Source organism: Athene noctua, chromosome Z, assembly GCF_965140245.1.
Source record: "Athene noctua chromosome Z, bAthNoc1.hap1.1, whole genome shotgun sequence".
Classification (NCBI taxonomy): Eukaryota; Metazoa; Chordata; class Aves; order Strigiformes; family Strigidae; genus Athene; species Athene noctua.
This window is the reverse complement of record NC_134077.1, coordinates 40,665,062-40,680,329: the sequence shown is the minus strand read 5'-3', so window position 1 is coordinate 40,680,329 and position 15,268 is coordinate 40,665,062. Positions and strand designations below refer to the sequence as shown.

At 40.9% G+C, this 15,268-nt stretch overlaps 1 protein-coding gene across 3 annotated transcripts in view; it reads right to left on the bottom strand.

Moving 5' to 3' along the window:
• Nucleotides 1–15,268, bottom strand: part of LNPEP (leucyl and cystinyl aminopeptidase) — a 101,171-nt gene that overhangs the window by 16,097 nt on the left and 69,806 nt on the right. For all 3 annotated transcript variants that reach the window (XM_074932990.1, XM_074932989.1, XM_074932992.1), the window contains 3 exons: nucleotides 10,880–11,011; nucleotides 6,919–7,050; nucleotides 2,468–2,628 (listed from right to left, as the gene is read on the bottom strand). In XM_074932990.1, the coding sequence (XP_074789091.1) occupies nucleotides 2,468–2,628; nucleotides 6,919–7,050; nucleotides 10,880–11,011 (425 nt within the window). The remainder of the gene's footprint in view (nucleotides 1–2,467; nucleotides 2,629–6,918; nucleotides 7,051–10,879; nucleotides 11,012–15,268) is intronic.

Below are 15,268 nucleotides of genomic sequence, written 5' to 3'. Positions count from 1 at the left end.
TGCTGTGTGCACTCGATTCCATGGTGTATGTCATTCATGAAGACATTAAACAGTACTTGTCACTGTACAGATGCCTGAAGGATACAGCTTTTCCTAGTACTTCTTCCTCAGTTCCAGCATGCTAAGTAGCTTGTCCAAAGTCATATGGACAGGAGATCCCTGGCTGTATTAGAAATTCAGCCAGTATTACTTTCTTTTCAGTCCAATGTTCTCTTCCTGAAACTTTATAAGCTTTATTAAAAAAAAAAAAAAAAAAAAAAAAGGGGGGGATTCAAGTACAAGACTCAAACTCCAAATCATGGTGTGCTGGGTTTGTGTGTATGGGGGGGCCTTTGGGTAGCGGGGAAGGGGGCTACAGTGGTGGCTCCTCTAAGAAACTTCTCAAAGCTCTGTCAGTTCCAAGTTGGACCCGCCTCTGCGCCAAGGCCCAGCTAATTGGTGGATGATGGCAGTGCCTCTGTGATAATTTAGTTAAGAAGGGGAACCTGGGAGGGGGAGTTGGAGTTATGAAAAGGAGTTGCAAGGAGAACACCTGTGTAAACACTAAGATCGGGGAAAGAAAGGAGGAGTGAGGGGGGGAGGTGCACCAGTGCAGAGGCTCTTCCCAGCCTGTGGTGAGGTCACTGGTGGAGCAGATGTCAACCTGAAGCCCATGAAGGACTCCACTCCAGAGCAGGTGACTGTGCCCAAAGAAGGCCGAAACTCTGTGAGAAGAAGCATCTGCTATTGTAGTTTGGCCCTGGGAAGACTGCAACACACGGGAGGGATCCACACCAGAGCAGGTCAGAAAGAGTTGCAGCCCATGGGAAGGACTCATGTGGGAGAAAGTTCACGGAGGACTGTCTCCCATGGGAGCAACACCATGCTGCAGCTGGGGAAGAATTCGAGGAGTCCTCCCCCTGAGGAGGAAGAAGCACAGGACTAACCACACACCCCTATTCCCTGACCCCTGCACCTCAAGGTGGGAGGAAGAAATCAGGAGCAAAGCTGAGCCTGGGAAGCAGGGAGGGGTGGTGGAAGTGTTTTTAAGATGTGGTTATACTTCTCACTGTCCTACTCTGTCTGTTAAGTGGTGGTGTTGTTAGTGTCTGAATTAAACTGATGTTCTTTTTTTATTCCCCTAAGGAGTCTGTCTTTTGCCCATGACCATAACGGGCAAGTAATCCCTCCTTGTCCTTATCTTGATTCCCAAACCTTTTGCTTTTTTCCTCTCCCTTCCTGAGGGAGAAGGGGTGAGTGATGGCTGCATGGTGTTCAGGTGCCCTTTGGGATCAAACCACAATCTGTGATAATAGAAACCATAATTGATTGCATACTACTGTCTGAAGTAAACTGCAAGCTGGAAAAATAAATGCTAAGGTGGCTCATTAATGATGATAAGGACTTGACTAGAGAAAACAAAACTTTGAGTGAGATAAAACAAGTTTCACATTTGCTTTCCAATTTTGACAGGGACACCTTATGTGTATGACTCACACAGATCGCTCTTCTTCAAAAGCTTTTCCTGCACTCACCAAATTGGTATCAACTAGAAACAGAAGAATAATTAAGCCTAGCAATCCTTTTCTTTCTTACTTTTCAACCACACATTGCTTTCCTCTCTCCACATAACAAAAATAAAACAAAGCCCTGTAACTTCCAACATTCCAAGAGACAAATTCCTTTCATATGCCTGGTTCTACAAGATGATGCACTCAGTTTCTGTTAAGACTTCAAACAACCGATTAAAACCAACAAAATCTCAAAATGATTAAAGCTTATATATTTTGTTTTGATACAAAATACACTAAACTTCATCACATAAAACATATTTGCAGTACATGCATCTTTACAGTTATCAACTGCCACATCTTTGCTTCTTCAGCATTTGTGTATATACTTCCTCTCTGATATATTCAGTCATTTGCTGTCAGGCATTAGTGCCATCGTAAAATTTCTAAGCCAAGTAAACTTTGATTCTAGCATTTCTACCTTCTTCTGACAAATCCCAAGATCCACAATGAATTTTGGCAGGAATGAGCAGCGGCTCTAAAGCCAGACGCATGTATCTGTAACTTCCGCAAACTTCTGCAACCTGTCTTTCTTCTCATTAACCACACAAAACTTTCCGAAATCAAAAGAAAACTTTACCTGTGAGATCTGTCTTTTGTTATTAAAAACTCTTAAGAATTCATTCTGCTCTTTACCACAACATCATCTCAATCTTAAAAGTTTCAGGAAAGGATGCAAATAAGAAACTCAGCTTACAAAGGTTGCTACAGATTTTTCCCAGTTACTTGGATGGAAATAGTCAGGGATCCTCAGGCAGATACTAGATGTATAAATCTCTGTGCCAAATTCTCTATTACTACCTGCTTTCAAAGAAAATATTAGAACCCCTGAATTCAAGCAAGAAAAATGTACAAGATACAAAAAAGATATCTGAAGGTAGATTTTAATGGACAAAAGGTATTAAGAAGGTAATAACCTTGTATCTGATGTCCAATTGTCTGGTTCCATGTGATACAAAAATTTCTCTTGTTGTAAAGAAATAACATTTCTCTTTCGAACAACAGTGACTAAAGGAAATCCTTTATGCTGAATCCAAGTTTTCATCAGCTTTTTTACATCTAGTGTTCCATTGGTAACCTGTAAAACACAATCATAACATAACAAGAAAACAGCAAATGGAGAACATTTTAAAATCTTCCTCTTTAATTTGACAAGTAAGTAGTGGCATGATTCTGCACCTGTAAACAATTACTTTGACACTGAGCTTGTACATTTTGTAAGCAACAATTTAGTGGAGCAAGTGGTTTTTATTTTCTTAAGTTGAGGGAATCCTGGCCAAGCAGTGGAAAGACAAATTGGAAATATCAGGTAGGTTGAACTGGTATGTCATGAAAGTGAAGAAGGTAATGTTACAGAAAGGAAAGTAATGGGAAGCTCTCAAGCTCCCCCCAGCCTTTCTCTCTCCTTCTTGGTATTCTGATATTATGTGGGTGTTTCAGGTAAAAGATCTTACAATTCTGAAATGAATATTGGAAATTGAATTTTAGGTTGAGCTATCAGGAACATAAGGAAATTAAAATGTCATTATTCAAGTTACATTTAACTTTTACTAACCTATACTGGGTCTTTCGCTAGTTTATCTCATTAACATCTCACTGCCCATTGCTGTCTGTCAAGACAACAATAACATGTACAGTTGACACTCATGGGAAAATACTGTATTATTTAGGTAGAGAACAGCCTTAAAATTTAAATAGGGGTTTCAATTCCAGGGAAGCAATTCTCTGTCAAAAGCTTAAAATTTATAGAATTTGAAGTCTACATGAAAAAACATACTTTTTATATGCTTCCAAACTGCACACTTGGCTAAATCCTCTTCCTCCACCTTGTTATCACAAGTTATCATTGCTACTACAATGTTACATTATGCAATCCCTTCATAAATTGCCCAAGATGTGCTGAATGCATGCTCTCACTTTCTTTTTGCCATTATTCCTTTTTTACTTTTCCACTTTGAAACCACCAGAAATTTATAAGGTCATTGCTACCCAGAAAAAAAAACCAAACCAAACCAAACCAAACCAAAAACCACTAGAAAACACCAAACCATAAAAGGAATGTTAAGAGATCCAGAAACTAATTAAGTCTAGTACTTGCACCTTGAAAACTTGCCTTGACAACTTGCACATCTCAAATCTTTCTGTGTTAATATTGTGAGCCACCTATAAATTTTAAATTTGATCCACTGAAATAATTCTGTTTCAAAGTAGAACCCTTTGCAATCACCTGAAATTAAACCAATTTGTTAGAAATTATAAGTTCGTTATTTCATCCTAGCAAAACTTTTATTGACTTTAATTGATTTTATTGACATATCTTCCTTGAACAGCTCCAGTGAAAGCAACACATCAAAATTAATTCAACCATCTTCCTTCTAGGCAAGGTATACAAAAAATTTGCTCACTGTGTTACAGGTTTTTCTTTTAATTCATGTGCAATTTTCTCATCTTCACGCCAACTATGACTGTCAATTTCCACAGAGAAAGTCCAGACTTAAGAAATGATTATGCATCTTGTTATGTGGACAGAAAAGTTTATGATCAAAGAAAAAGCCACTTTTACAGTTGAAATTTTCAAATTTACATTCAGCCTAGGTGTAATTAATGAGAGTAAAAGAAAAGAGCCAATCTGTGTGCTGAATATCATAGATCTGGTTTTACTATTACCATAAATATGGGAAACAACCAAAACCAGTAACAAAGATCTCACTACATAATAATACTAATTATTTGATTGTCATAAGGGAGACAATAGTTCACATCTAAAATGGAGAAGAATCAACAAGTTCAGAAACAGATATGGCCCCTTGTATTATGAAGATAAAACTTTGAAAGAATTAACATATCTAGGCACTGACTAGAGTCCAAGGGTACTAATAATGGTATCAGTCAGTTCAAAGTTCAGATATGTACACAATAATTTGTGTGAGCTACTCACATCCATATAGTTCATAAAGTTTTAATATTCGGACACCTATTGGGGTAAAATATTATTGAGCAAAGACTTTCCATCAAGTTTCTAGAATGGATGAACTTTTGATAACAAGAGCAGAGCAAGTAATCAGAGATGCAGCCTGTCTAGATTTGACTGTTAATCAACAGAGTCTGGCTGAGAATCTGAAGGTGAAAGTCCATCAGAAAAATAATGAAACTAAGCATTCAAGATACAAAAAGAAAAATATTTAAGACAGAAAGAATACCAAAACAAAGGAAAATGGACACAGGGACAATACCTATATTTCGGTTAATTCAGAGAGGCAATAGCTGAAAATCAATGGAAAGAAGGTAGTTGAGAAAATGTGCCTTCCCAGGGGAGCAAAATAATAAAAGCCCAAATGTAAACTCATTGTAATACCAGACCAGTCCAGCTAAACCAAAAGTCTTTGTAAAAAGGGAATATGAAAGTGTACACAAGTGAAAACACAAAACTAACAGCATTTACACTTATATGGAAAAAACCTCACAAAACAAATCAAAGACTCAGGCATAAAATGAGGTGCAGTCAGAAATGGACACAGAGTAAAAGGCAAACACTGTAAGCAGCATCAGAAAATATCTAAAGAATCAGTTGGTGATCTCCTACACACAGAAAGGCAACTTCTAGCAGACAATGCTGTTAAATATCTGGTGTCAGTGGGAATTTGGTAACTATTAAATTAGCACCAAATACAAGGGGTTGTTTCTCATTAAAATAGGAAATACACACTGAGCTCTAACATTAGATGTTACTAGGTTGGTTGGATGCAATTCACTTAATAATACTAATAAACGTGGGTGAAGCAACCCCAGAGTTCTTAACAATTACTTTGGACTCTTAAAAGATGATGACTGAACTTCCAACAGACTGGAGAAAGAGGCCTGCTGAGTTTGCAAAAAAGCCAAACTTTCCCCATGGTCAAACAGCAGGTTTATAACTAAAAGAAAGTTATTTTCTGAGTTAGGGAGACAGACTAAGTAAATAACCTAGTTTTGAGAACAACTCTTGTCCCATGCCATAGTAACAGTTAAACTCTGCATCTAGCAACAGTAAAACCCTAACATTAACTAAAAGTGAGGCATCTGTGAGGTCTTGCTAGCCACTTTATGTGGTACTACCATCACTGTGTGATATGTTCTCTACGTGTGCATGACTGAAGATGGTTGATCAGGAGGCTCCATTTTGCAGAGGTTGAGAAGAGGAAAGTCTAGTTTGCACTATAAAAAACACTATACAAACCGAAGAGTTCTTGTCATAAGAGAATCGCAGTCTGATATCAGTAATAATCCATCACTAGCTGGCAAACTAGTGACTATATGTGACTAAACACACAAATTTACAGCCACCTGTGACAGCTGACAATAACTAACAGTGGCTTCAGTTCTGCAGTTCAAATATCATAAGGTAGATGCCAAGAACCAAAACTAAACATTAAGTTAGTATCCTGTCTAGCACTCAGCTTCCGTGAGGGAAGCTCACATGTATTTCAGATACTTTAATACATACTATGCAGTACATACACTCACAGGGAAATCTGTTCCTTTCCCTTCTACATCTACCTTGACACTCCCTGAGGACACTCAGCAGCTCTTTCTTGTTGGAATCACTGTCAATCTTGCACTCTCACTGTCTCACACACTCTCTCCCTCTTGCACACTCCCCTCTTTGCACTCTCCCTCCCACTCTTCCCCTCATGTGCTGTCCCTCTTGCACTCTTATACCCTCATCTTTTCTTTCTCTCCCTTCTGCTGTCTCTCCCCGCTCCTTCACATGCACCCTCTCACCCCTGCCCTCTCCAGCTCCCACATGTCTGCTGACTCTCACCCTTGCTCTCTCCTGCCTGTGTTCCTGCTTTCTTGTGCCCTCACTCCCCACCCCCCACACCCAGTCAGACACAGTCTTATGCCTGCCTTGCAATTTGTGAGCTGCTGAAGTAAATTGTCCCCTAAAATTTATCTTCCTACAATTCCAGCACAATTTGCTGAAACAGAAGCCATCACTGAAGCAAGTTGCACAGGTAGAGAGTATCCCAAGACCTCTGCAGTGGTCTACAGTGATTCCTTGAAAGTAACTTTTTGTCCTGCATTTAAGATAACTATTTTTATTCTGGTCTTAACACACTAACAGTGCAACTGTAGAGAGGATATGTACATACTGACATGTCCATACATGTAGTGCATACCCACTTCCAGTGCTTTTTTGCAATGATACTCAATGGAGTCCTAGAAGCTACAGGAATCTCCATATCTACATGACAGAACTTTGTACTATGATAAGCAAGAACTCTTCATCTGCAGTCTATTATCTTATTTTGGTCATAAACAAGGAAATAAATACAAATTTACAACACAGATAATGAAAAAACAAGAACAGTGTATCAAAGATGGATACCTCATTCATGCTGTCCCACAAGTCATCACTCTGGGCAGATCCATAGTTATGATTATGCAAGTATACCTCAATGCCAGCTTGGAAAACATCCTTGGTGAGATAGTGCTTCAGCATCAAAAGAAGTGAAGCCCCCTTTAGGGAGAAAAAAAAGAAAAGAAATGGTAAATTAAAGTTATAGAACTTGTTGAAGCACATGCATATGATAGCTCTTTCACAGTACAAGAATAACTCACAAGCTGCCAGATTTTATCCCAAATGATATAATTTGAATAATTACCTTTAACTCACTTGCCTTGGAAAAATATTTTTTTAGTATTTCATAAACTTCAAATATGGTTACAAAAAAAAAGCTATTACAGCTTGAAATATTTTACCAGCTGCTTTGGAAAAAAATATTTTTAAGTATTTCAAAGGCTCAAAATAAATTTACAAAACAGGCTAATAAAGATTAACATTTTTTCCAATTAACATAATCTCAAAAATATCGCCTTCTTACTGATAAGTCTCTGCTGGCTGCCATATTTCATTAGTGATACTCCTGCATGGTACAGAACTGCACTTGTGAGACAGTGTTTAGAAGTCATATGATTACCAGTTATATCAAAAACCTAAAAATATAGGAGAAATATGACATACACTTAGTAGCCTGGAATTGAGTGTAGAAGGACAAGTGCATTTTGACAGTGTTTAAATGCAGCCATGTTTTGTTAAAAAAAAAGTAGTAACTGAGTTATTTTAGTATCAAAGTGGCCACAAATGTGTAGACAGAAAGGTGGTTTCTGCTTTTTTCAGCCATAGCTGAAAGCCATTTTCTTTCCATAGAAATGCTTCTATGTCACAGCCACTAATGAATAAATTGCCTGAGGACTTGCACACTGTACAAGTGAATGTGGATGAGCAGCCATAGATCATGAAGACTTTAATGGTGCACTTTATATTCTTGGTATTATTTCTGAAAAAGGATCAAGAAAAAAATTAAAAGGAAGATTTTAATGAAAGCATGTATGGTTCTCGCACATTCCAAATTCAAGTTTTGGAATTTAACTAACATCTTGCCTGAAACTGAAGGCTACCTTTGTTATTCTAATTGTTCATGAAACTGCAATGAATACCCCTTACTATAGTTTTTTATAATATGGTCACAGTTTCCTCTCGCATGCATTCATACGTGACCCATAGCTCTATTACTTTTACATACTGTCATATCCTCCCAAACACTCTGTTGTTGCAGGTGGATTGTTGTCACACCCCTGAGTGTCAGGTTTACTGATAGTCTGCAAAACAACAAGGCTAAAAATAATTTTGTACAATAATTTCTATTCCAGACAATAAAATGTAGAGGCCACTTACTGAGAACTGTGTCAGTTGGTAGTATAGTAAAACAAAGCAAGTTTTACAATTCAGTAACGGACCACCCTTAGCTGATTAGGGACCATGTTACATGTGTCTTCCCACCCAAATTGCCAAAAGCACTAGCTAAGATACAGGGCCAAGAGTAGTGGAATACAAAGATGGCGTGCATAAATAAAAAGCTATCGAATTAAGGCCTCTGAAACATAGAAAGCAGAATAAGAAACCTGTTTCTGACAATGCTGGGCAAAAGTTCTTCCGGCTAGCTCCTTAACTCAGAGCTGTAGATTTCTACATTTCTATTCAGAAGGTGCACATACTCATTAGTGGCAGTAAAGTAATTCTCCAAATATAATGTTTTACTAATTGACTGAAAGTCCAGCCCAATCACTTATGGGCATTTATGAGTCAAAGAGTGACAGAATTGTTATCTCTGATGTTGGCTGGTTACAGACATGTAACCAGGACATGGTTCATAGCTTCCAGAAACTCACCAAAAAGGGAATTACTTGAGATGGCAACTCTGAAACATGAAACAACAGCCATGCCTTTTGATATACAGATTAGGGGGACAAACCAAATCCATTTCACAACCAAGGGAAGCTAAAAATCACACATCTTTGTTCTTGTAGTTCAGGAAACAGAGACCAAACAAAGAGAAGCACATCACTATTGTAGGTCCATTTGGCATCTCAGACTACTCAAGGATGCCAGACAACATATGTTAACTCATTGAGACTTGCAAAAAAGAAATCAGACAAGACAAACCAAGACCGCTGTGTGAACTGTATTCCACTGAGCAGAGGAAGATGTAGTATTTGACTATTTTCTAGTAAGCACTAGCTGTTCCCATGGTTCCTTATTAGATGAAGGTATAAGCATACAAAGACAGTGAGGGAACAAAAATAGAGCCAATACAAAAGATATGTGTTGAGTTTGTGTTTGGCAGGGGTTTTGGTAGTGGGGGAAGGGGCTACAGTGGTGGCCCCTGTGAGAAGCTTCTCAAAGTTCCCCAGCTCCAAGTCGGACACACTTCTGGCCAAGTCTGAGCCAATTAGCGATGATGGCTGCGCCTCTGTGATAACATATTTAAGAAGGGGAACTTGAGGGGAGAAGTTGAAGTTGTGAGGAGGATATGTATGCCAACGAGATCAGCTGAAGAAAGGGGGGGGGGGGGGGGGGGGGAAAGGGAGGTCCACCAGAGCAGAGAATCCCCTGAGGCTTGTGGTGAGAGGGGAAGCTGTCCCCCTGCAGCCCATGGAGGTCCACAGTGGAGCAGATGTACAATTGCAGCCTGTGGAGGACCCCATGTCAGAGCAGGTAATTGAGCCCAAAGAAGGCTGGGACTCTGAGGGAAGCTCCCGCTGTAGCAGTTCATCTCTGGGAGGACTGTGACCTGTGGGAGGGACCCATGCCAGAGCAGTTCATGAAGAGCTGCAGCCCACAGGAAGGACTCATGTCAGAGAAAGTTCATGGAACTTGTCTCACATGAAAGGGGCTCCACACTAGAGCAGAGGAGGAGTATGAGGAGTCCTTCCCCTGAGGAAGAAGAAGCAGCAGAGACAGTGGGTGGTGAACTGACTGCAACCCCCATTCCCTGCCCCCCTGCACTGCTGGAGGAGAGGTGGTAGAGAAAATTGGAAGCAAAGCTGAACCTGGGTGAAAGGGAAGGGTGGGAAGAAGGTGCTTCTAAAATGTTGTTCTATTTCTCACTGTTCTACTCTGTTTGATTATAAAATTAAGTGGTCATGTTTAAATTAAATCATGGTTTCTTCCCCTAAGGAGTGTGTCTTTTTCCAGTGACCATAATCGGTGAGTCATCCCTCTCTGTCCTTATTTCCCAAGTCAGATTCCCAGATTCCCAAGTTGTATTTTCTCCTCCCCATCCCTGAGGGGGAAGGAATGAATGAGCATCTTTGTGGCGTTCAGTTGCCCTCTGGGCTCAGACCATGACAAGATATAAAAGGCTTTCCTCCAATACTACCAAAACCAAGGGATACAGCATTTAAAATCTGAGACAATAAAGTAAGAATTTGGCAAATACAGATATTTTCTTTCTCAAGCATTTTCAAGTAAGGCACTGTGCACCTTTTAAAACACAAACTTCACACACAACCCTCACTAGATGTGAGAAATAATCAAGTTGCAGACAACCAGGATATGCAGTGAAATAATTTTACATCCTAGACACAAGCCTCCATCTCAGGAAGTCTCTAAAATACTGTTTTTTTAAAAGCAGAAGGAGCATAGAAAGGAGTGATTGCTTCAAGTTAAGTGCTTTGTTGTTAATTTTTTCTTAAGTACTTGTTACAGTCTGCTATCAGAAAAAAGGTTATATGTCTAACTAACATCTTAATGAGTATTTCATTTGTGCTGAAGCATGCGCCAAGCAGAAGGATGTTAAGTAAGGACACAAATACACATACATAATGTTTTCCTAATTAAAAGCGATGTAGATACTCAGAGACAGTATTGAGAGATCTACATTGTGCCAGGTGTAAATTACCACCAAACAATTGTCAGTACATGCCTACTTACTCATGATCCACATTCATGTTTTCAATAGCTAATATATCACTTCCCAAATATTTTCAAATATTTTTAAAGTTACCTTGATATAAGAAAGTGCATCAAACATTTCTTCAATTTGTTCTGAAGACTGAACAGCAGAAGAGACTGGATGTGAAGAATTTAAAGAATCCTTCATCATAGCCTTGAAAATTAAGTTAAGGAAATCTTCATCCTAGTAAAGAAACATTTATGAGTGTCTGAGAAGTCAGAAGATGCATGGTATGCAGAACAGTAAAAGTTGTCTGGTTTGCTCTTCCATTAGTCGAACATGCCATTCATTGCTCACCTTTCTGCCAGTGGAGGCAGCAAAAGAACTGTCAGGGTAGCATTCATAAAATCTCTTTCCCTGCCACATTATCCAGACCCCTAAGCTACTGTCTCAGGTAAAAACATCATTGACACTAGAGAAAATAAACATACCTACTAAGCAAGTATGTGCCAAATTTCAGATTTGGTTCATCAATACTTTCAGTTAATTTTTTAGGGAAATTACTCACTAAACTGATGTTTGTGTGAATGTAAACACCACCTTACCTAGTGATCCTAAGACCAAAGTATCTTCTTTTCTTCTAGAATGAAGATATTTGCATTTAATATACTGTTACCAGAACAAGACAATCCCAAACACTGAAAAGAAGCTGAATGACCATTTCATTAATTTCACTGAGATTTGAATAAACAATTCTCTATACAGTTTCCTCTATGCAGTAGAGAGTTACCAAAAAAAAAAAAAAAAAAAAAAGGTAAGATCTGTGTACAGTACAATAAAGATAGCCTTTAAAGTTCAAAATTTTAAAGCTGTAAGCTGTTCTCATTTACTGTAGTTCTGAGTGATTTTTTTTTTATTTTTACCAAAAACATTTTGGCACCACCAAGTGGTGAAGTGACATGTTGGTGAAGGCACCTTGTCAAGCACCTTTCAGAATAAAGTATACAAGTGTTAGTTGTGTCCTCATTAAAACAGACTATTTTTGTGTCCTCCTCTCACCACATACGCAGAACAGCTACACAGTGACAAGCAGAATGGCTATACAAACATACTTTCTGTGGCCATCAAACCCAACAACCAAGCTAGGCCAAAGGAAAAACTTGAACACCCAGGTCCAAAAAGAATTATACTGAACCAAGTTAGTAACCCAAGTTTCTTAATGCAGTAACAAGGGTGAATTAAGAACTCAAAACACAGTCAGAATGCTGAGAAGAACACAATCCATCAAGCAGGAAACAGTCAGTACACGTCAAGTTTTTATTCCCATGACTAATGCAAATCACATATGCACTCATAGAAGCTGGTTCCAGAAGCCAGGTAGTATTTCTCCTAGGAGACACCTTTACACCAGATACAAAATTAGTCTCCCCACTGTCACCCCCATTTAGTTCCACTAATCTTTATGTCTCTGCCTGCATTCAGTGACAGGGACACATTACAGCAGTAGCTGGTATCCATCCATTGGAGATGAAAGATCAAGTTGAATCCTTCATGTTTTCCAGAGTCTGAAAAGTTAGCTCACTTAGTACTTCAGTGAGTTTTTAAATGATCGCTAAGTTATTATATGAAAAAGATTCTATCCTTCAGCCATATGTGTAAACAGAAGTGCCTGTGGGAGTAGTGCATTGTACTATTAATATAACTCAATGATATCAGAATACATGGGGTGGGAAATAAGATACTCTGATACCAGGTACCCTAATCCTGACACAAGCAAGTACCACAACAATGGAAAGACAGGAGTTCCTCTAGGCATATTTAGTAACCTAAAGCTCTGGAGCTTCCTAAGTCTACTGGGAAATGAAGAGGCAGACAAACTTGGTCAACAACGTGCCAGGACTTCCTGTATAAAAACTTTAAGTTATTATTTGCTATATAGACACACCTTTCGACACCTACTATTTTGCACAGAATGCATTAACCTACAAAAACTACAAAGACAGCATGTAGACTACTGTGCTGGTTTAAGCCCTGCCGGGACTGGAGAGCGCATTGCTGTTGCCCCTGCCCTACCCTCAGCCTGTCGGGCTGGAAGTTAGGCACAGATCCGGGCTAAAATAAGAGGAAATTTAATACAACCATGTGATAAAACAATCTGAACAACAACAGTAGCAATGATAACAACAATAAACAGCAATAACAGTGAACATGACAAACAATATACAGAGAAATACCGCAAAATGGTCAGGGAACAAACCCGCACCGTGTGTGCGACGCAACCCGAAAACCAAGAGAGAAAGTAAAAAGAGGTTCTGCCAAGGGACCTGACGTCAGCATGGTATGAATAACCTGGCTGGAGATCCCTTCCCCTCTCCCTCTGCTAGGGAAACTCATCCCTATCCTAGCTGAACCAGGACATAATCCACCCCTTTTATTCTATACCATCTGCATCATGTCCAGCTGCCATTTAGCGGTTAACAATAACTAAACAATAATTTACAAAGGCACAGAAAAATTTACGGCATGTTCTCACCCAGAATCAAGTCCCCCTGTGGTACACATCGGACCTCTCCATTGTCCTGCATCACCCACCAGGTACACTCAGGTCCTGGGGCAACAGCAGTCACGTGGATGCGTTTGCCTTTACCTTTGCCTGGTGCAGGACTAAACCAGACCATTTTTCCCAATATATTCCTCATGTGCACTACAGGGACTTTATCCCCATCTACAGCAAGTGGAGGTTTTGACTGAGCCGGGCCAGCTCAACTGGCAGATCCTCTTGTGTTGACTTGCCAGGTGGCCTTTGCTAGATGCATGTCCCAGTCTTGGAAGGTCCCACCTCCCAATGCTTTCAATGTGGTTTTTAACAGTCCATTGTAGCGCTCGATCTTCCCAGAGGCTGGTGCGTGGTAGGGGATATGGTAGAACCACTCGATGCCGTGTTCTTCTGCCCAGGCATTTATGAGGTTGTTTCGGAAGTGGGTCCCGTTGTCTGCCTCCATTCTCTCTGGGGTGCCGTGTCGCCACAGGACTTGGGTTTCAAGGCCCAGGATGGTGTTCTGGGCGGTGGCATGGGGCGCTGGGTAAGCTTCCAGCCATCCAGTGGTTACTTCCACCATTGTGAGCATGTGGCACTTCCTGTGGTGGGTCTGTGGCAGTGTGATGTAGTCGATCTGCCAGGCCTCTCCATATCTATATTTCAGCCATCGCTCTCCATTCTGCTGGGGCTTTCACCCCCTTGGCATGTTTGATTGTAGCACATGTCTCACATGCGTTGATGATCTCTGCAATGCTGTCAATAGTGAGGTCCACCCCTTGATCTCGAGCCCACCTGTATGTTGCATCGCTACCTTGGTGGCCCGAGGTCTCATGGGCCCACCAAGCTATGAACAGTTCACCTTTGTGCTGCCAGCCCAACTCCACCTGAGCCACTCTAATCTTAGCAGCTTGGTCTGCCTGCTGGTTGTGTCGATGTTCATCAGTGGCCCGACTCTTGGGTACATTGGCATCCACATGGCGCACCTTCACAACGAGGTTTTCCACACGGGCTGCAATGTCCTGCCATACTTCAGCAGCCCAGATGGTTTTACCCTTATGTTGCCAGTTGTTCTGCTTCCATTGCTGCAGCCATTTCCACAGGGTATTCGCCACTGCCCACAAGTCAGTGTAGAGGTAGAGCCTTGGCCACTTTTCCCGCTCAGCAATATCCAAAGCAATCTGGACAGCTTTCACCTCTGCCAAGTGGCTCGATTCATCCTGTCCATCAGCAGCTTCAGTGACCCGTTGTGTGGGACGTCGATGTTTTCCCACAATACGACAGGACCCATCAGTGAACAGGGCATATCCCTTCTCCTCATCCGACAGCTCGTTATATGGTGAGGCCTCCTTAGCACGTGTCACCTCCTGTTCTGGTGACATCCCAGAGTCTTTGCTCTCTGACCAGTTCGTGATCACCTCTAGTATCCCTGGGCAGCTGGGGTTCCCTGTTCAAGCCCACTGTGTTATCAATGCAACCCATTTACTCCATGTGGCATCTGTGGCATGATGTGTGGAGGAAGCCTTTCCTTTGAACATCCACCCCAGCACTGGCAGTCGGGGTGCCAGGAGGAGCTGTGTTTCAGTGCTGACCACTTCTGAGGCAGCCCAAACTCCGTTGTACGCTGCCAGTATCTCCTTCTCAGTTGGTGTATAATTAGCTTCAGAACCTTTGTATCCACAGCTCCAAAAGCCTAGAGGTCAGCCTCGGGTTTCCCCAGGTGCCCTCTGCCAGAGGCTCCAGATAGGGCCATTCTCCCCGGCTGCAGTGTAGAGTATGTTCTTAATCTCCTGCCCTCCCCAGACTGGCCCGAGGGCTACTGCTTGGGCAATCTCCCGTTTAATCTGTTCGAAGGACTGTTGTTGCTCAGGGCCCCATTCAAAATCGTTCTTCTTACGGGTTACATGGTAGAGAGGGCTCACAATCAGGCTGTAGTTTGGGATGTGCATCCTCCGGAACCCCAC